Source organism: Staurois parvus, unplaced genomic scaffold (assembly GCF_062004578.1).
Source record: "Staurois parvus isolate SC_StPar_1 unplaced genomic scaffold, SC_StPar_1.0 ptg000758l, whole genome shotgun sequence".
Lineage (NCBI taxonomy): Eukaryota > Metazoa > Chordata > Amphibia > Anura > Ranidae > Staurois > Staurois parvus.
In genome coordinates, this window is record NW_028318554.1 from 2,248 (window position 1) to 24,564 (window position 22,317).

General features: G+C 43.1%; 1 protein-coding gene across 1 annotated transcript; it reads left to right on the forward strand.

Moving 5' to 3' along the window:
- Window positions 1–11,681: 11,681 nt before the first annotated feature.
- LOC149444942 (uncharacterized) lies at window positions 11,682–20,472 on the forward strand. The gene is made up of 3 exons (XM_089654353.1): window positions 11,682–11,743; window positions 16,706–16,810; window positions 19,871–20,472. Exons 1-3 carry the CDS (start codon window positions 11,695–11,697, stop codon window positions 20,062–20,064), a joined length of 348 nt encoding a protein of 115 aa, XP_089510479.1. The 5' UTR covers window positions 11,682–11,694; the 3' UTR covers window positions 20,065–20,472.
- Window positions 20,473–22,317: the final 1,845 nt, after the last annotated feature.

Genomic DNA, 22,317 nt, shown 5'->3' on the forward strand with positions numbered 1-22,317 from the left:
TGTCAGGTACGATACCCGTTGTTGAATGTCATTGCCCAAATATGGCCAGTGACCATATTTTGGCAGTGATGTCCCTACTATTGCAGCCCCTTTTCTTACGTGGCCTCGTATTCCTAGTGGCGTTGCTGCATTTCTCTCCATCTATCACTGAGAAATTCGAATCCTTGGATATTTGCTATATCAGCAAAATTGCTTATTTCAGATTCCTTATATTTGTCCTGCTCTATTAAGACTTTCATGTCGATCTCCGATGACCATTCTACCTCCGGGCTCTGTGGAGAGGAAAAAAAAATGTTAATGATTTTAGATAATGCCTAATTGTCACTATATTGAATGTTATTATTGGGCAGGTTCTATTATTTGCTATGTACTGAGTTAAAATCCTTTTAATAGGACCAGTCACGATTGGACATATTCATCAACATGAATAATCATTATATTGTTATCACTGTACAGGCATGTTTATAAATGATTTTTTTAATACTTCACTGATTCTAAATTCTCTGCAGGAACTTGTCAGTAGAAGCATAAAGCTGCCTATGAAATGTTGATAGGTTTCATGCTTTATAGATGCATGACTTATAAATGGTCCGCTGTGGATTGTTTTTCCATCCAAAAGTACAATCTATTGGATAACACTTGCCCATCCCAAAATCAATGCAGCTTCTCATTCATGCCAGAGGGGGGCAGAATAGAAAATGCAAACCAGCAGACATAGCAAAATTACAGACGTGACCCCATTTCCTGATCATATACTTACAGGTTCCATGGCGTATGGTGGACTTATTCTCCCAGCTTCCAGGTCATCCCAGTTTATCGTTGAGAAGAATGCGTGGTGTCGCAGATTTGCGAACGAAGACCTGGGATTAGGAAAGGTTGAAATCTATATAGATAAAAAAAAATAATCATTAACATCCCAAAAGCAATAACTAAACAATTTAGCCAATTTTATAGAACAAATAAACTTTTTCTATCTCTGGCTAAAGTAGGGCATTTACTTACCTCTCCTATGAAGTCCCGGAGCTGGAACTTGTCGCCAATGCATCTATCTACATTGTCGATGAGCAGACAGCCAAAGTTGAGGTAGTCGCTGGCAAAGTTTCTCGGTGTTCTCTGATCGACCTGGAATAGTTAAAAAATATTTTTATAGCCCAAAGCATGTTAAAATAAATACAAAAATACAATACTTTTATTTCAATTCCTAAAGCAATTAAAGCGGAATTCAACCCATTACGTTAATTGTTTCCAAAAACCGTTACATTCAAGACATGCCATGATTGATAACTGTCACAGTTGCTTTTGCTCTCAAGTGAACTGTCAATCCATCAAATGGTTGGTGTCATAACTGATCAGATGTGCAGCACCATGGCAGCAACAGATCAAACAGAGGCTAAGATGGCAGCTTCCTTGGCTGTAAAGGATAGGAGGGTTTAGTTCCCCTTTAATATATATACATCATAATAATAGTTGAATGTGTCATAATTCTGCAATACCAAGCAAAGGTCCAACCCCAATCTGTGGGTCTAGGCAAAGTTTAATTCTTTTGTCACTTTTTGTTTCATTATTAATCTATTCAGCCTTTTTGGAAGTATCTGGTACATCCAAAATCTGAAGAAGTTAAACAAGTTCAAGGCTGTTTCTGTTTTTACCAGCCAGTTTCTGACTTTACTATAAGAGTGATCTGGGTGGCTGTAGACCTGCCTGATCACTGTTATGTGGCTCACAGGTGATTTCCCTTCCCCACCAGCTCACTCTCTCAGTGGTTCCCTTCCTCTCCCACACCTCTTGAGACCCCTGATTTCTCATTAGGAGTATCCATCACCTGCCCAATGCTATCACAAGGGGGACTTAATAGCTCTCTTGTGATAACAATAAAGCTAAATATAAAAAATATATAAATAATAACAGTGAAATAAGTGTAGATCTAGAAAAAATGTTCTAGCATACAAACACATGTGAAGGGTGCACACATGTGCGTAAATATCATTTGCACAACCCAAATTGGGTCTCATTGTGCACACCACAGACCAGTAATTCTAGGTGCCTCATTTCCATTTAACTCTACACTGATGAGCTGTCTGCACATGATCATGTCGGGCACCCTACTTCTTCACACTTTCAGGGGCACACACAGTTTTTTGGTTCGACATGTTTGATGTCTATTTGCTCAACAGAACCTCATTTTTTTTCTTTACAAAATAATGAGCATTATATAGTATTTGTGTGCATTAAAGTTCATTTTAGTGTATTTTTTCATGAAAATATAGATTTTATAACATTTGTGCAGAAAATGAAAAAAAAAAGTTGCTCTAGAATGGAAGAGGTTAAGCACCTCTCGGTGGCCAGAAAAATACTACAGCATAGTCAATTGATGGACAGCGTGATTCTTACCTTTGAGGGCATCAACGTTCCTGGGCAGGGTGCCATTTGTACTATAGTTGCCAATCCACAGTCGATAATCTTGATGTGTCCGGTGCTATCCATGAGGACGTTGCCAAAATGTAAGTCACTGTAAAGAAGAAGAAAAAAAAAGTAAGCTGTCTGCTCCAAACCTTTTTATGAGCTAGAATATGGGTATCCAAACTTTCAAAACACGGGGCCAGATTACTGTCCTTCACATGCAGGAGGGTGAACCGTGGCTGTGAGAGTAAACAATGCCTCAGGCTACGTGGTCATTGGGAATAAGAATATTACATAGCATCTGTGGTCAGTAGGAGAAGGAATAGGGTCCCATCATTGGTATTACCAGGAGGAAAAGTACCCTATTGTTGGTATCAATGGAGAGAATAGTGACCCATTGTATGTGTCAGTGAGAGGAGTAGTGCCCCATCGTTGGTGTTAGTGAGAGGAATAGTGCCCCATCGCTGGTGTTATAGGGAGTAATAGTGTCCCATCATTTTTGTTAGTGGGAGGAAAAGTGTTCTATTGGTGGTGTCAGTGGGAGGAATAGTGCCCCATCATTGGTGTCAGTGGGAGGAATAGTGCCCCATCATTGATGTCAGTGGGAGGAATAGTGCCCCATCATTGATGTCAGTGGGAGGAATAGTGCTCCATCATTGATGTCAGTGGGAGGAATAGTGCCCCATCATTGGTATCAGAGGGAGGAATAGTGCCCCATCATTGGTATCAGTGGAAGGAATAGTGCCCCATCATTGAAGTCAGTGGGAGGAATAGTGTCCCATCATTGGTATCAGTGGGAGGAATAGTGCCCCGTCATTGGTGTCAGTGGGAGGAATAGTGCCCATCATTGGTATCAGTGGGAGGAATAGCGCCCCATCATTGGTATCAGTGAGAGGAATAATGTCCTAAAGTTGGTGTCAGTGGGAGGAACAGTGCCCCATAATTGGTGTCAGTGGGAGGAATAATTCCCAATTGTTGGTGTCAGTGGAGGAATAGTGCCCCAGGGCCTTTATAAAGGCAAGCAAAGGACCGCATCTGACCTGCAGGCCGCAGTTTGGAGAACATTGAGTTAAAACTATAAAATATAATGGATAATAACTTACTTGTGTGCAAAGCCTCTGGAATGAAGAAATTGAAGGCCACACAGGAGCTCCGCCGCAATAAATCTGATGGAAAAAGAAAATATTTATTAGTGATAAACTTACAGTAACTAGATCCCTGATTAATGTTACCTCATCCTAATTCTAGTAGAAATAGGTATATTTTTGAAGACATCTTGTATATTGTTAAATCATTTTAACAAAACATTGCCATAGGGGGGTCTTTATTTTTTTTATATGCATAATGCTTTTTTATTTGGCTATAAGCAAACCCCGATGGGTTTTCATTAAGGTGTTATTGCCGGTTTTAAAGTACTAATGAAACGAATGTTGTCCAGCTAAGGACACAACCAGGAATGTATTCATTATACCAATCTCTTATTAGTTAGATCTTCCCAAATCCTATCCCATAGGTAATGTTAGTCTAATGCTACCCATGGATATTCGAGTATATTGTTGGTAAGAGTGAACTACGATCTCAGGTGTATGAGTCCCTCCCATTACTTTTGGCAGACTACTATTGTCAGTATGAATTCTGGCCCAGTATCTAACGTTGCTTCCCCCTATAAGAGATATAGGAAATGTTTGGCATCTTAGATATCCTCCTTTCCTATTCCTTCTGCATTTTCTAATTAAAAATGTTGAATCAATCCAAACATGGCATTTAAAAGCAAGGCACCTGACAAGTGTACCTGGGGGTGGTTAGGTAAAGCAGGCGCATCCAATCATCCCTTTTAATATGGAGGCCTCATAGCTTAAAGGTGATCTGTCTACAATTGGCATTGATTCTGCCTCCCTCCCCAATCCTAGTGAGCTCCATTATAATACTTACCTTATGGTGTCAATATACAGTCGATCCTTCTCTTTGATGAATTCTTCCAGGCTGCCACCATTCACCAACTCCATGACATAGAAAAAGAAATCCTAGAAGATAAAACAGAGAAAAATTATAATGCATTCATTATTCATTATGAGAGTCCATAGTCAACCCTTCACCTTTGTCTTCTCTCCTCTGGAGACTTTCAGTGAAAAATTTAGCAACATGTCTGTGAAGAGTCTCATTTATTCGGGTTATTTTATAGCTAAAAATAATCACATTTACTGGGCTTGTTCTGTGATGATGAAGATGTTATGCTCCTTTTACAAGCAGCAAGAACTAAAGAACCTGCTTGGAGGACCATCAAAAACTCTTCAAGGTTACAGAACCAGTCCGGTTAACTAACATTTACCAACACAAGTGATTAGAGAGCTATAAGGGGTCAGAAAATGTCATATTCTAATTGAGTCGGACTCTTCTAAAATTCCACCAAATAAGTAAAAGTTAAAGATACTTACCCTTGTCTGGAAAGTAGCAAATAATTGCGGGAAGAACCTGCAACCCTCCATCGCTACCATGGCTTGGCACTCTATCAAAAGTCTATCGGGAGGCCACAAAAGTTTTTTGGCCATTTTTATTGCCAGCAGCTGATCAACAGCAGGATGTGATGCCAAAAATACCTGAAGGAGAAAGAAGAATAAGATATTAGTATTGTCAATTCAAGGTCAGCTCTGTATATGTAATCCTAGGCAGATGCGCCCACCTGCAGGTCCGTGATGTGCTCAGCAAGGAAGAACGATCACATGACCTGCAGATTAGACCAGTGGAAAAGGTATAATATTTTTCTTTTTACAAATACATATGTGCAGTACCTATTTACCTATTTAAATTTGAATTCTGACTAGCTTGCTATATCAACTACTTTAAGTCAGCCCTTTTTTTTTAATGGGCTGCATAACGCACCATGTGCAACCGGAAATGGTGCATGCATTATATTTGGTAACACAGAGGTAGCGCCGTACCGTGAGCTGTGATGTGCTGGAGCTCACATGCATTGAGGTGCCATTTAGAATGAATGGCACCGCAATGCCCAAATGCAAATACAGTGTAACCCAACCTTTAAAAAAGATACTTTATCTTCATAAAGAATCCGCTTTTCAGCTATTTGCTTGAACTCAGTTGCACACTGTTGCGCCGAGCCAACTTCAATGTGCAAATACACGTTATATGCATTTGTGAGCCGCAGTTCATTCTTAATGTAGAACTCCAGCTTAACCCTAACTGGCCTTAAAAATGCTCCCTCCCCCTCCTAACACCTATGCTGTTTATCCTGTGTAGAAAAGATGGGTATGCTTCCCTTTTTTTTAGCCCACTCTGGTCTGGTCATGTGATCCGACTCCTCTGAGTCAGCCAATAGGTAAGTATATACTTCTTTCTTACACAGCTTAGTCAGCATAGGTGTTAGGAGGGGCGAGGGGACATTATTAAGGGTACTGAGAATTAAGCTGGAGTTCTACTTTAATGGCACCCAACACACCCTACTAATGCACCTATTATGGGGAATCTTGGAGAATTAGGCTGCCTATTTACATGAATGGGCTGCCTCAACATGATGCACTTCATGGCACAACTATAACTGGTGGTAAAACACTACAACTGTGTGAATCCAGCCTTGAGTTATCACGCCTCCCTTCTATACAGGATCCCTATCTATTATATGGGTATGAACAAAAACATTTGTGAATCTGATCACTTACTTTTCCAAACGCTCCCTTTCCAATAAGTTTATGATATTTGAAGCTTTCTACTGTCAAAGGGACATCAGGCAGGATCTGGCTGACTTCTAAAGAGGAAAGAAAAAAAGAGGGTTAGTTTATCTCCACCTACGTTTGTTTCAATGATATTTCTTGAGTTTTTCCAAATATACAATATAAAGTTAACTGAACAAGTGTATGTTGTGAAGTGACTACATACTACCCAATTTTTCCGATGGGGAATTTTTCACTAAGGAACAATGAAAAGTCACCTTAGTTAGAAGGGACTCATATTAGGGGATACCAGACACCCATCAGCAGTGCTGGGTTATAGTAGATACTATATATGGTGACCATTAAGACAGTATATTATAAGTCCCCACTGGCAATAAAGGCTATAATTAGCGATATGCTATATTAACTGCTTTTCAGCCCCTAGTGGGGGGCTGGGGGGAGGAGCCTCCATCAAAAATTTCCTTTGGGTTCCTGTGTCATCTATTTAGATGTGTAATAAGTTCCCGCCAATATAAAACATCTCTAAATATTGGATCTTGTTCAGCTAACTTACATTGTTCATATTATTTACAATCCTTACGTTTTGAAGTAGTTTCTTCTTTCTCTCTGTCTTGCTCTTCATTTTCTTCCTCTCTCTCTTCAGCCTCTTCGGTATCTTTTAGCTCAACCACAGTCTCTACAGCTGTGCTAAACTGTTGATCTGCAGAACCATAGGTACTGTCTGAGCTTGGATCCCTCTCTGTAGTGGTTGTGGATTCAGTGCCATCTGTTGGGATGGGCACAGTCTCCACAATGTCTTTTGCGTTGGTGGATTGGATCTCACTTCTTTGGTCCAACTCATGGTCCATAGTAGCACTGATCTCAATCCTGCTTTCTGGGATAGATTCAGTCTCTGTAGGGATGATGATCTCTATCCTAGCTTTTAGCTCAGTCTCCACAATGTGTGCAGGTTCGGTGTATTGGGTTGTGTCTTCTGAGTCAGTTTCCTTGCTTGTAGAAGAAAAGATCTCAATCACCGTATCTGGTACATAGGTACCATTTGAGCAGGATTCCCTCGTTGTTGTGGTTGTGGATTCAGTCCCATCTGGCGGGATGGGCACAGTCTCCACAATGTCTTTTGCGTCGGTGGATTGGATCTCGCTTCTTCGGTCTGACTCATTGTCCGTAGTAGTGGTGATGTCAATCCCACTTCCTGGGATGATCACAGCCCCTGTATGGACACCCATATATATCGTATATATTAGCTTAGCCACAATCTGTGCAGCCCTGGGGAAGACCCGTTCACCTGCTGGTACATAGGTAGTGTCTGAGCTGGGATCCCTCTCTGTAGTGGTTGTGGATTCAGTCCCATCTGCCGGGATGGGCACAGTCTCCACAATGTCTTTTGCGTTGGTGGAAGGGATCACATTTATTTCTGTAGAAAAAGAAAATAGATTAGCTTCTATTCATGGATTTGTTTTCCTAGACCATCAGCCCAAAAGTAGAGTAGGAAAGGGTTAAAACCAATATCAGGCTATCTTTTTCCATCTGTGTCCTGCTGAGGAAATTCCACTTCTCTTCCTGTCCTGGCCATGCAACAAGAAGTGAGAGTAAATCCCTCCAAAGTGAGAAAAAATTCCCATCTTGTGCATTTATAACATTGTACTACTCTGGGGAGATGTTCAGGTGTTTTTTTTCTTGCACATTATGATTGCTTATACCAGTGAATTGCACGGGTAAAAGCAACCATAATTACTGAATGAAATTGATTCATTCAGTGTTTACTATTATGGTTATCTGTGATTGGCCACAGCTAATCATATAGTACAGATGGGCCGTTATTGACCCTGTATGTACCATGTGATCACTGTGACCAATCACAATAGTATACAATGGATGGCATGGATGAACGCAATCCATTGTATACAATTGTTATGTGATCTGCTGTGATTGGTCACAGCGATCATATGATACTGGCAGTGGTTGGTACACTAATCGGCCAGATACAGAGGGCAACAAATCTCACTGGCGTGTTCCAGAAGGACATCATATGAATTTAATACTGAATGGTGAAAGTCCCACCTGGCCGATTGTCAGGTGACAGCCAGGCAGGACCTTCACCATTCCAGGTGGATGTCATAGGATGTCCTCCCAGGATGCTCCTCTGGGTTGGCGAGATCTGATACCCACTGTGTCCGACCAATCAGTATGTCGGCTGTTAAAGACCTACCCTGACCCCTAGTTCTGGTGGCAAATACAAAAAAAATATATATGGATGAAATCCCCAGAAATAATATTTTGACGGCTACTTACAGTATACAGATTTTGGATTTTTTTCTTATAATGTGAATGCAAAACAAGCTATTTCAAAGGTAAATGTACTTCCGACTGTCACTTCCGCTGTGCAGGTTTTAAATGTATAGGAAGGCTGTGATTGGTTGCTGCTAGAAGGTGTGGTCTCAGCTCTGGCACCTGCCCCCACCTCCCCCAACCCCATATGGAACAGAGTAACTCCTCCTGCACACTTGGCGTTTTTTACAGCGGCTGTTTTTGGCATTTGACGTTTTTTTTTCTACAGCCAGTAAACCTCCCAGCATGTTATCCTATGTGTCCGTACACACATGGACTGCAATCCGCGTTTTTTGGCAGGGATGATTTTTGGCTTGAAAAAAAACTCAAAACTAGTGGGTTTCTAGAGTTTTTCAGCTGTAAAAATGCTCTAACATTGAAAAATGCAGGAAAACGCCGCAAAGTGGCGTTTTTGGACTTTTTTGACCAAAAAAAGTATTTTTTTTTTGCTCAAAAAAACCCAAAAAACTATATATAAAACAAACACAGGAAAACGCCGCTAATGCAAAAAGACAAATCTGAAAAACTTGTTTGTAACGTGACTTTACACAGCTAGATTTTGGATTTTTTTCTTATAATGTGAATGCAAAACAAGCTATTTGAAAGGCAGATGTACTTCCAACTGTCACTTCCCCTGTGCAGGTTTTAAATGTATAGGAAGGCTGTGATTGGTTGCTGTTGGAAGGTGTGGTCTCAGCTCTTGCACCTGCACCCCTCCCCCACCTTTCTTATGGAACAGATTAATTGTAACACTTCTGCTAGTTTGGATGACACCTCACTTTCTATATCTGGGGTAATGGCCTCCAGGACACATACAGGGGTCGGGCAATAAAGATACCACAGGGCTTCTAACCCCTCAACATGCTTTCTTAACCTACAAAATACATTTGGGCTTTAGATGCACTTTAACCGCTTGAGTATGAGCCAAAAAATCTCCAGTTTGACTGACAATTACTCTGCCATTCAACACTGAGCACAAATTAATGTTATATATTTTTTAGAGAGATATGCCTCATTTGCACAGGTGGCATGGGGGTTGGTAAAAATCGGCAATTGAGCCACGATCCCCCCCCCCAACTACCAAGCTGCAAGTTAACATGGCTAACTGGCAGGAAATAATTATAGTTGCATTTGGCAGATGGTGCCATTGCCAAACACAACCCATTAAATGGCACCAGGTGGGGGAGGTCAGATAGAAGAGATCACCAGCCCTGGACTGATGGGTTATAGGGTGTCTGATACTTGTGGTGCCCTGGAGAAGATGGGAGCGCTGGGGAGTTGGGTACAATGCCGCGGCCCCTAAACTCCTGCCTTTGTCTCTGATAAAGAGAATAACTTGCAGAGTATAGTCAGTGATCAGTGATTGGGTGTAATATAAGCCACTGGCCACCAATAGGAATAGGGAGCTATAATTAGGGGTGTGGTCTGTAATCTACTTTTCATTAATAGGAAGATACAATGTAACAAAAATAAAATGGATCAGCCAGCTTGTATGTTGTACCGATCATAAATCTTACCTTCTGGATCCCTAACTGCTCTCTTCTTCTTCTTACGACGGAATAGACGACGGAAAAAAGCCCCAACCCGGCCAATAAATGGCCGACGCTTGCCCTCAGGGGTGGGATTCTGATGGGCAGGCTGGGCAGAATCTCTGCTGGGGTCGGGCCTAATTTCCATATCCTGTCTGTTCTCTGTAGGTTCGTCTCTGTTCTCTGTAGGTTCGTCTCTGGTCTCTGTAGGTTCCGCTCTGATGATAAATGGAGAAACAAACGTATTCCTGGTAACCATGCGGTTTATCATGCGGTTCATCATGGGATTCATTTTCAAAAATATGAAGTTCTCTCTGGACACACAAGACGCACAACCTCCTCCTTCCTCCGTAGTCTATAGACTGACTGACCAGTTCAATCAATTGTTTACTCCCCTGTGCACTGTGATGTCATCACCTTTCTGGGCATGCTCAGTAGATTTGCACTGTGATGTCATCACCTGGCCAGGCTGGCTAGTTGCACACTTTTCCGCAGCAAGGATTTGAACTGTCTAGGAGAGTGCTGATTGGCTGATCGGTTGCTCTGGATCGTTTGCTCAGGTCTGCCAACTGCCTGTGATCCCTGATGGACAGGAGAAAGCCTCACACTGAACTGACATCAGCCTATTGATTTGGTCATCATTTCGGTATTATATAAGATAACAAAACGATTTCTTGTGGTGATATTGTCATAGGATGTTTTTCTAAATGATTTTTATGTAATTTACAGACAAAAATAAAACAAAATCCTATAATGATTGATAATTCTGTATTTATTTATGTTTATAAACATCACATTCCCCACAAAGAAGGGGATTTGGATGTCATTCTGTCTATGGATGTCTCTGTGGGGGATATGATTCTCCTATATATGTATTGTACATTCAGTCTGCTGTGTACTATGGGAATGACTTGTGTTGTTGCTAGGAGCTGGGAGCGGTTGCTATGGGCTCTCCATGGTGGGTTTCTAGTATTGGGTCGGTGTCTCTGTAACTTCATATATATTCAGCACCGGGCCAATGTTCTCCATATGTGTGTGTATACTTCTGTATGATACATGATTGGATTCACACTGGATCTAAGGACTGTCAATGGTTGCTATGGGGTGTGCATTGTTATTATGGGATGTGTAGAGGTGGCTTTCTAGTAATGGGTTGATGTCTATGTAACTGTATATATTGTACAATAACAACTCAGCACTGTTACTATGGAGATATATATATATTATTATTATTATTTTTATTATTTTTTTTTTATGTTCTTATATTTCTGTATTTATAGGCTGTGTATTGTGTGTATATATATATTACACTGTAGACTTATATATACAGTATATTCATCACTGGGGCAATGTTGTTGTTTGTATGTGTGTGTATATATATATATATATATTACACTGTGGACTGCACCCTGTTGCTATGGACAATGAGCGGTTGCTATAGGCTCTCCATGGAAGTGTAAAGGTAGGTTTCCTAGTAATGGGTTGGGATCTCTGTGACTATATATGATGTACATTGGGGTTATGTGGTATATACTGTATGTTGTACACCGGGGGCCAGGCGGGCGCCATGTTTATGGGGGACTCTGCTGATGTAGAGGTTGGGGCCTCCTCACTGACAGGACTGATTACAGCTGAACAGAAGATTTGGCGTTGTCATCCCTCCAGCCAGCAGGGGGAGATAGAGAGCCTGTGCTGTGGAGTGAGGGCAGACGCCCTTCTTCCTGTTTCCTTTTCCCATTGTCAACTGTCAGATGACAGAGAAGAAACTGAAGCTGCCTGCACAGGACAGGGGTGTTATCTGTGAGTACATGGGGGAAGGTGGGGACAACTCAGCCCCCCCCCCCCCCCCCCCCAGAGTTCTGCTAACCCCCCCTCTCCTCCTCAGACCACCATCTCTCATCTTCAGCCCCTCCAGTTCGCCCCTCTTTTCCTCTGCCCCCCCATCTCCTCTTCAGTCCCACCGGATTCTTGTCTCCTCTCTCTCCCCCTAGGTTCTATTTGTGTGTTGCAGCAATTTGCACAAAATCACTTGCGTTCCTACAACGCTCTCAAACGCATGGCGCTTATGCAGGTGCGCAGTGGTGCCTTTAATTCCTCAACACACACACACACACTCTCTCTTCTCTCTCTCTCTCCTCCCCCCTCCCCCCCTGTCTCCCCCCTCTCTCCTCTCTACCCCCCTCTCTCTTCCCTCTCTCTCCCTCCATTTCTCTCTCTCTCTCCCTCCATTTCTCTCCCTCCGTTTCTCTCTCTCCCCCCTCCATCTCTCTCTCTCCCCCCTCCATCTCTCTCCCCCTCCATCTCTCTCCCCCTCCCTCCATTTCTCTCCCTCCCTCCCTCCCCCCCCCTCTCCCTCCCCCCCCCCCCTCTCCCTCCCCCCCCCTCTCCCTCCCCCCCCCTCTCCCTCCCCCCCCCCTCTCCCCCCCCCTCCCCCCCCCCTCTCCCCCCCTCCCCCCCCCCCCCCTCTCCCTCTCCCCCCCTCTCCCCCCCCCTCTCCCCCCCTCTCCCCCCCCTCTCCCCCCCTCTCCCCCCCCCTCTCCCCCCCTCTCCCTCCCCCCCCTCTCCCCCCCTCTCCCTCCCCCCCCTTTCCCTCTCCCCCCCCTTTCTCTCTCCCTCCCCCCCCTTTCTCTCTCCCTCCCCCCCCTTTCTCTCTCCCTCCCCCCCCTTTCTCTCTCCCTCCCCCCCCTTTCTCTCTCCTTTCACACTCATTTGCCTGCACTAAAATACATGGTAGCAAAGCACAATCCGCCCACGCGATTGCATCACTCATTCACAGAGTTCTGTGAATGAGAGCCTACAAGTCCCAGCAGCCTTAGCAGCTTTCAGCTTGTAGTTTTTAATGAACTTTCCTGTGAGTATATCTGCTTGACCGTACATCCCGTATGGCAAGCAGATATTCTGACAGGTCTGCAGGAGACCTGCATGGCATCAGTGATCTACTGATCTCTGGTGCAATGCTTTCCAGGCTCCTTTGGACAAAAATAATAAATGCACATTTTTCACCTGCATTGATTGTTTTTGTGTAAAAGGTGAACTTATCCTTTAACCGTTTCAATACCGGGCAATTTTACACCTTCCTGCCCAGGCCATTTTTCAGGTTTCAGCGCTCTCACACTTTGAATGACAATTGCGCGGTCATACAACATTGTACCCAAACTAAAATTTTATCATTTTCTTCACACAACTAGAGCTTTCTTTTGGTGGTATTTAATCACCTCCGGGGTTTTTATTTTTTGCTAAATTAACAAAAAAAGACCAAAAATTTTGAAAAAAAAACATTTTTCTTTGTTTCTGTTATAAAAGTTTAGAAATAAATAATTGTTCTTCATAAATTTAGGCCGAGATGTATTCTGCTACATGTCTTTGGTGAAAATAACCCAAATTAGGATGTATTTTTTAGTTTGTAGGAAAGTTATAGAGTTCACAAACTATGGTATAGATCTGAATATTGATCAATCCTGAAGTACTGACGGCCAATCTAATTTCTTGAGGTCCAAGAATGTCAGAATAGTACAGATATCCCCCAAATTACCCCTTTTTGCAGAGTAGACAGTCCGACGTACTTCATAAGAGGCATGGCGAGTTTTTTGAAGTTGTATTTTTTTGTCATAATTTTTCGGAAAATGAAAAAATTAAAAAAATTATTTTCACTATTTTTTTTTTTTACATACTGTCACCAGTGCAGTACAGCGTCATCATATAACTGGCATGGCGGTGAACAGGGACACTGACTGGTGACAGTATGAAAAAAAAAAATATATATATATTTTTTAATTTTTTTTATTTTTTTATTATGTTTCATTTTTATTACATTTTTTTAAAAAATTTTTAAGATTTTTTTTTCATATTTTACTATGACCAAAGTAGTACAATGTTACCATAGTAACATTGTACTACTTTGGGGAAGTGATCAGTATTTTTTTTTTCTTTTTTTTTTACACAATTTGCTTATAGCAAAGAATTACTTTGCTATAAGCAAGCATTTACCTGAATGAAATCGATTCATTCAGCTTTTTTTTTTTTTTTTGTGCTTAGCTGTGATTTGGTCACAGCTGATCACATGACATGTGCATGTGATTAGCTGTGACCATTCACAGCTAGGCACTAGTATACAATGGATGACATGAATGAAGCCATCCATTGTATACAACTGTCATGTGACCTGCTGCGATTGGTCACAGCAGGTCAGATGGTACCAGCAACGGGAGCCAGTACTCAGATCTGTCATCGGCCGTGTCCGAGGTGCACGGCCGGTGACAGATCGCACTGCTGCGCCGCTCTGCATTAGCGCAAACTGCGCATGTGCGGGAGCACGCCAAATGGCGTGCACCCGGAGTGCAGAGACACTTTTGAAGCCGCCAAACGGCCATTGGCCGGGCGGCTAATGGTTAATTGAACAAACTGAGGTTAGAAGCTGATTGGTTTCTATGCAGAAGTGAGCTTCACTTTGCACTCTCCAGCTTTAGTAAATCTCCCCATAATGTCTTTTCCTCACTGCCTGTTTTAACCCACTGCACCAAAACTGCATGCATTGCATTCTGTGGCAGCTCAGCCCTATTCACTTACATGGGTCATGTTCAGGGAGCGGTACTGCCTCTCAAACAGGATGGGGGATCATTTCTGCTGCGCACGTGTATACCCCATATGGCCACCTTTGCAGCTCGGGAAGGGAGCTGGGGGCAGTTGTGAACCAGTAAAAAACACAGTTTATCCTTTAGTTTTTACCACCCCACCCCTCCAAACCGCAAGTGTAAACAAGGACTTAGTGTTAATTCTCATAGGCAGATGGAGGGCGGTAAAAGTAAGCAATTGAGACCCATTTTCCGCCCCCTGACCACCCACCTGTACAAGGAGATGCAGCTGCCCAGTGCTGTACATCCGCCATGGCCTAATACTTTGCTTCACAGCCACGGCAATAATGAATTCATACGGGGCCACCCTGTCACTGTGCAACACATACAGCTGCAGCACAGTGCTCAATTGGGTTAGTAGTATCTCCTCCCCACTGCCTACCAAACACCCTCTGAAAAGAGATCTGCGCCATATACACACAGCGGTTAAAGTGGATGTTTAGTATGTCTGTCATGGGGCCGTACTGTACAGATTTCTCCAGGACTTTGTTTGGTTTTGTGAATCTGGAGATCCTGCCAGTAATAGCACTTCCTGCTTAAGGCTGACACCGCCAAGCCACTGCCTCATAATTAACAGCAGAGTTTTGTTGTGTTGTCAGTCCATTAAATGAAGGAGCCACCTCAATACAACACATGTCCATGACGGATCAGTGTCCTGTATGCCGGGTGTAATTCTCAGTGTCTGTTCTTATTCGGCATGTATGGTCTCTGCACAGTCCCACTTCTCCTGTGACCTCCACATTCCCCGTATCTGTTCTTATTTGCTCAGAGCTCTGCACTCCTTCCTGTATCTCAATACTTCCTTTTCTTTGCTGTGCTCAATCTGGTGTCCACTTTACATATCTGCATGGAGTTCTCCAGGGATCTGTAATGCTCTGTTGGCTAAATGGAGGAGGTCAGTGGTGGTATTGCAATGTTATGCAGGCCATACATGGTTCGAATTCCGAACGATTGTTTGTCCGAAAATCGGAAACGTCGTTCGCTCAATGATCCGATGGTGCCATCATTGATTTAGAAAATCGGCCGACCAAGTTATAATGTTCACCTCATATAACAGGCAAAACTTCTGTTCCTTCCAGGTCACAGCTCATGTGCACATTCTTTTCAGAAAAAGATCGTACGATTTTACCATCGAGTCGAAAATCGGTCGTTTTTCACAAATATTCCAACATGCCCAATCAACGAAAAGGGGAGGAACCATGAAAATCGGCTGGTGCCATTGACCCACTAACATTGGCTAATGCCATTGACCCACTAACATTGGCCAATGCCATTGACCCACTAACATTGGCCAATGCCATTGACCCACTAACATTGGCCAATGCCATTGACCCACTAACATCGGCCGATTATTCTTAGGTCCGATCTTCGGACGAAAAATTGGTCGATTTTCGACCCATGTATGACTGGCCTTACACTTCCTCCTCCTATATGCAGTCTCTATAGTGCTACAGTCGCTCATCCCCATCTATGTAGTTTGTGAAGGGAGAGGCGCTGCCATTTGGATATGGGAAACAGGAAGCCTGCTGCGCATGCGTGAGTTTGTGTGGTGCTTTGCCTCCTGCGACTTGTCACGTGGTGTGATGATTGGAGAAGAGAGCAGAGATGGACCTTGGAAGTTCCTTCACTGTTCATTTGGCAGGCTGGGGGGGGGGGGGTGAAGAGAGGACTCCACTATATTCCTTAAAGCTGAAGTTCTTATTTTGCCTGACCTGATTCCTCCTTTCCCCGCTCATCAACATGCTATTGGAATTAAAAAAAAAAAAAACATACTTGTTTTCATTTCATATATTATTTTAGGCCCAGTGATGTCATCACTGGGTCTATGTGCTTCTTTATGCAATGCAGCTGAAGTTTAATCTGCTATATTTTGTCTTACCTGGTTCCTCCTTTCACCGCTCATCAACATGCTATTGGAACTAAAAAGAACTTACATATCTTCTTATTATTATGTCATCACTGGGTCTATGTGCTTCTTTATGCAATGCAGGCAGATCATGGCTGGTGGGAGCCATAGCTCAAAAAAGTTCACACAATTCTGCATGCTGATTTGGGGGGGGGGGGGTTTGTTAAAGCTGAAAAAAATCTCTTTATTTCTAATTCCTAATATTTCTACATTCATTCTTTTTAGGCCTTATACAGGTGCATCGTGTAGAGTTGTACAAAGCGCAGGAGAAGAACGAACTGTCACTGGAGAAAGCCGACTCCCTCATAGTGACACAGAACAGCGATGACGGTAATTGACGCTGACACACGCAGGGACTGGATCTCCATAGGGCACAGCTAGGGGTCCCTCTGTTCAAAATCTGTGCTGCTGATTTTCCTTCTTGGGGAAAATTGTCCCCACGTGACTGGTTAGCTTCTTGCCTGATATTGGCTATTAGCAGACATTTGATTATAACAATAGAGAATTTATAGACAGATAGTAACCCCCTTGTTTATATAATCTATGTAACCAAAAAGTCATTTTGTTTAATGGATCTTTTTTTATATAGGGAGATCCTTATCCATGTTTTTTTCAATCTAAGTATCCCAATAAATATTATTGTTAACACTATATGCATAGACAACCAAGTTTCTTCACACATAAACTTTTCGAGTTCAATATTTCACAAGAGACATGTAGGAGTTTATTAGAAACATAGAAAAAAATCAAGAGGTCTGCCACATATTTTGTATTTATATATTGTTAATATTTTGTTTAATATTATTCATCCTTTATTTATGTTAACCTCTACCCTTTTCTAGTTGTATACATATTTTTTTTTAAAAATACATAAATAAATAAAATTTAAAAAAAATGTTATATATAATAAATATATATATATATATATTCAGTATATTTACATTAAATAGGAGTTTTTTAAAAAAAGTTGTTTGTTTTTATTATTCCTTTATTTTGACTTTTTTTTTTTTTACTTCTTTCTTTCAAATAGTTAAAAAATACATACATAAATAAATAAAATAAAAAGATATATATATATATGCAAAATATATAATTACATTATCAAATGGGTTATAAAAAGTTAAACAATACTTTTCTCCCACCCCACCTTCCAACAGAGTCATCTGCATTCAACACTTCATGGAGTGTGGGATTTCTTTGACCCCACTGCATGCTCTGGTTCCATCCTCTGACCCCTATGTCATGGCTGTGCTGTAGTGGTACTGAGTGAGGGTGTCAGGAAATACAGGAGTGTACCTGAGACTCTAGACAAGGAACACTTTAGTCCCGGATGACACAGGATGTTCTGGGGTCACTAAATGATACAGGAGTTCAAGGGTCACTGGAGATGCTAGGGGTGGCTGGAGACAAAGGACTCAGTTTAAATTCTGGGTTTACTGGAGACACAGGAGTGCAGGGGTGACTGGAGACACGTGTCTGTAGAGACCCAGACTTCAGTGAAGACACAGGAGTGCATGGGGTGAGTGAGCCCCAGAAGCGAAGAGATAACTGGAGACACTGGGGCCACCAGAGAAACAGGAGTCAGTGAAGGCACAGGAGCACATAGGGTCTCTTGAGACACTGGAGCGCAGGTTGGCTGGAGTTGTCAGGGTCACTAGAGATATAGGAGTACATAGGGTCACTGGAGACACTGGGGTCACCAAAGACATAAGGGTCGCTTGAGACACAGGAGGGATGGTGGTCACTAGAGACCCAAGAGTCAGTGAAGACACAGGAGCGCATGGGGTCACCGGAGACGTTGGTATCACAGAAATTAAAGGAGTCACTTGAGACACAGCAGAGAACAGGTGACTGGAGACAATGGGGTCACTAGAGACACAGGAGTCAGTGAAGGCACAGGGATACAAGAGGTCACTTGAGACACAGGAGCACAGGGGTGACTAGAGACACTGGGGCTACTAAAGACACAGGAGTCTCTGAAGACAAAGGAATGCAGGAGACACTGGAGATGCTGGTGTCAGTGGAGAAACTGAGGTCATTGGAGATGTTGAGGACACTGGAGAGTACCAGGAGTGGTCGGAGACACAGGGTTTGCTGGAGTTACAGGGGGCCCCTGGAGACACATGAGTCACTTCAGAGACAGGAACAAAGGGGCGACTGGGATCAACAGAGAAACAGGAATCAGTGAAGACACAAGAGCACATGGGGGTCACTGGAAACACTGGGGTCACCGAAGAAACAAGTCACTTGAGGCACAGCAGAGAAGTGGTGACTAAAGATGCTGGGGTCAGTAGAGACACAGGAGTCACTGAAGACAAGGGAGTACAGAAGTCACTGGAGATAATGGGATACTGCATTCAATGGAGGTGCTGGGGTTGTTGTTGACCCCAGAAGACCAGGAGTGTCTGGAAACACAGAGATCACTGGAGACACAGGTTGCTGGTGTCGCAGAGGTCACAGAAGACATAGGTGTCGCTGGAGGCACAAGGGGCACTGGAGACACAGGCAGGCATGGAAGAGTACAGGAGGGGGGCTCAGCTTAGGTTGACAGTTTTGTAACTGCCAATCAATGCGTAGCCTAGTCCTTTAAGACAGCACCTGTTGATTGGCCGTAGTGATGACACAGAGACCCAATGCTAGATTGGGGAGGAGAGGAGACACAATCCACCAGGGAGGGGAGTATAGCTCTTCAACTGCAGGAAACTTTCAAATGGATTTTTTTCAGTGACTTACAGTGTCACTTTAAATTGTATCCAAATCCAATAATAAAATGTTAAATATAACAGCTTTAGTTTGTAATTGTTTCAGGATTTTTCACATTTAATCTGGTGATCCTGCCAACAAGGAACTTCCTGTCCTAGGATCCTAGGTATCACTCTAGAACAGTGTTTCCCAACTCCAGTCCTCATGGACCCCCAACAGGTCATGTTTTCAGGATTTCCATTATTTTGCACAGGTGATTTTATCAGTTTCACTGCCTTAGTAATTACCACAGCTGTTTCATCTGAGGGAAATCCTGAAAACATGACCTGTTGGGGGTCCATGAGGACTGGAGTTGAGAAACACTGCTCTAGAATGACTACAGAACATCTTCCCACTTGCCTCATCTCAAGAATGTATGGGACGTGTTCTGAGAACAGGGAGGGGTTTATAGGAACCTTTGGGATCTCGGTGCAGAAGAGGCTTTGTGATGTCAGCTTACTAAGTTATGATCTCACTGGATTTCTGGCAGGATCAATAGTTTTGTGTTTCTTGTATATGTAACAAAACACTTTCAATTGTATATTTTGCAGAACAAAGGGGAGCAAACAGGAGAAGTTCACTGATAGGGCCTTCAGTTTGATATGTTTGTGTCTATGTTCCTGGCTAATGTCTCATTTTCTACTCCAGGCTGGTTATCTGGAATCCGCCTTTCCGATCCGGAGGGTTCCTGCAGTGCCACGTCCAGTTTTTCAGCCAAAATGCCTGTCTACACAACCTGCAAGAAGAGCAGCGACTACGGAACGGCTGGTCCGAGATTCATCCTGCAAAGTGATCTCTATGCCTCCGCTAAGGGGTCGGCCCATGGTGCCCCCACTGCTTAATCTACCCAATTTGCTTCCTGCAGCCTGACCTGCTGATTTTCCTATTGGTTATCATGTCTGTTCCATCTGACCCCGCCCGTAGTACAGGCTCCTCCTTCCTCCTCTTAGGTAATGCCTTAAAGTGGATGTTATTTAAGGAACTGTTTAGAGCCGTGTAAATGTTCTTTTGAGCTGATATAGTGATTTGAGTGTTGGCGATTTTCTCTTTCTAGAAAAAAAAGATGTATTTATATTTTTAATACAATATCAAACATTGTAGCATTTGGCTATGTTTTAATTTTGCAGGAAGTTCCCCCCCCCCCCCCCCCCCCCATTGTTTTCTTTTTCTTTTTTTTGAGAGACTGGGGAATGATTATAACCCCTGTAGGTTTATTGAAATAAATGGTAAAGCACTGCCCTTTAATTCCAGTCTGGTGAAAGTGTAATATGTGCAATAAATGTCCTAAAGAAATGTACATAAACAAGTGGGTACTATAATACACCTCCCCCCTGGTGCATCAATATCTCTCCACTTATGTAGCAGTGTAATCACTAAATATATGTATTCTCTGTTGTAGGAAGGTTCAATACCATGTTGCAGCAGCCCATCCCCAGCTACCATTACGCGGATCCTTCCACCAATTTCTCCTCTTCCCTGTAGGTTTATATTGCTGTTTCTGTACCATTGTGAATGTCTTCTTCCCACTGCTGTGTGGTCACTGAGACAGGAAGTAAGCAAAATATCTTTAATGAGGACACAGATAGTAAAAAATAAAAATGCTATATTCGCAAAAGGAAAAAAATATATATAATATTTTTTTAAGATAAGAGCATGAACCCATGTCAGGTATTTAAAGTCCAGTTAGAGCAACAAACAAGTTGAAAGGCCCCTTTCTAGCAGGTGTCATCTGGTCCATTAAGCAGAGAGTCCACACTCTGCTCCAATCAACTGGGGATCTGTGAATGGATCCCCTTCTGATTAAGTCTACATTCACAGGGATGTTTTTCCAAGGTGAGAATGGCAGCATCAGGGGCATCCTTAGGGTTGGTGTCACCCGGTGCGGTAAAACTTGGTGTCACCCCTCCCACGATCCCCGCAGGATGGATGGGATCTGCGGATTGGGGAGCATAATGGATCAGACTCCGATCCATTATGCTCAATCCGCAGATCCGATCCATCCAGCGGGGATCGTCGGCTTGCTTTAAAACTTACCTTTTTGTGAAGCGGGTCCGGTGTCACCTGGTGTGGCGCACACCCCCCCGCACCTGCCTAGGGATGCCACTGGGCAGCATCAGGAGTCTACTGTTTCCTGCAGCTGTTTTTGACAGGTGAGAGCAGCTAGCTGCGGCCGCTGAGCCCGTACACTTCAATGACACCGTGTACCCAGCAGCAATTTTCGCAGGTAATCATTGACTGTGTGAACAGCCACATATAGTTGCAGCCTCCGACAACCTGTCATTGAAGTGTGCGGGCTCGGTGACCGCATCTATCCACTCACACCTGTCAGAATCAGCAGTACTCTGCCTCTACAATTTGCACCATGGCAGAACACCCGTGTGAATACATCCTAAGTCTGTTGTGAATGTAGGGCATCACAGTGTCCTTAATTCTTTATGGTACAAGGAACAGTGCTGATGTCATCATGCCAACTCCTCCCACTGCGTCAGTAAGGACTGCTCAGCCCGCAGAAGAGACAATGAAGAAGAGGACTCTGCAGAGTCATGTCACCAACCTAAAGATTTCAGTGAAGTGAAATAGAAATAAAAAATTGCAGAAAAAAAAAATGCCGAAGGCCTTCAGTGGAAGGGGGTGACCAGAGGGGAAAAGTAGAACCTGGAGTTGGGTTTTGAGTGGCCAAGCATATAGGTCATGGTCTCCAAACTAAGGCCCAGGGGCCACATCCAGCTCACTACTAGATTTTATCTGTCCCACAGTTAGGTCCTGTGGTGTGTCCTTAAAGCGGAACTGCACTGCATCTGAGTGCCACAAACCAAAAACACAATTTCATTTTATTTATTATTCAAAGAAAACTCCCCATGTCCCCATGCTTTATTTTGCTGAGAAATAACACCCCCTAGCATTTCTAGCCATGGCCATCCTGAGTAAGGGCAGATGAAACATGTAGCATTTACTTCCTGGAATCTATCTGCCTTTAGCTAAGGCATGAAAGCAGGAGGGTGTGCTCAGCTGAGAAAACTCCCTCCTCCCCTTCTGAAGACACCTTGGATCTATGACATAATTTGCCCAGGCAAGGAAACCAGGAAGTAACTGAA

Coding starts and splice junctions, on each gene's coding strand:
- LOC149444942 (XM_089654353.1), top strand. CDS start 11,695: ATGACAGAGAAGAAACTGAAGCTGCCTGCACAGGACAGGGGTGTTATC. Junction 11,744..16,705: donor ACAGGACAGGGGTGTTATCT/GTGAGTACATGG, acceptor CATTCTTTTTAG/GCCTTATACAGGTGCATCGT. Junction 16,811..19,870: donor GACACAGAACAGCGATGACG/GTAATTGACGCT, acceptor TTTCTACTCCAG/GCTGGTTATCTGGAATCCGC.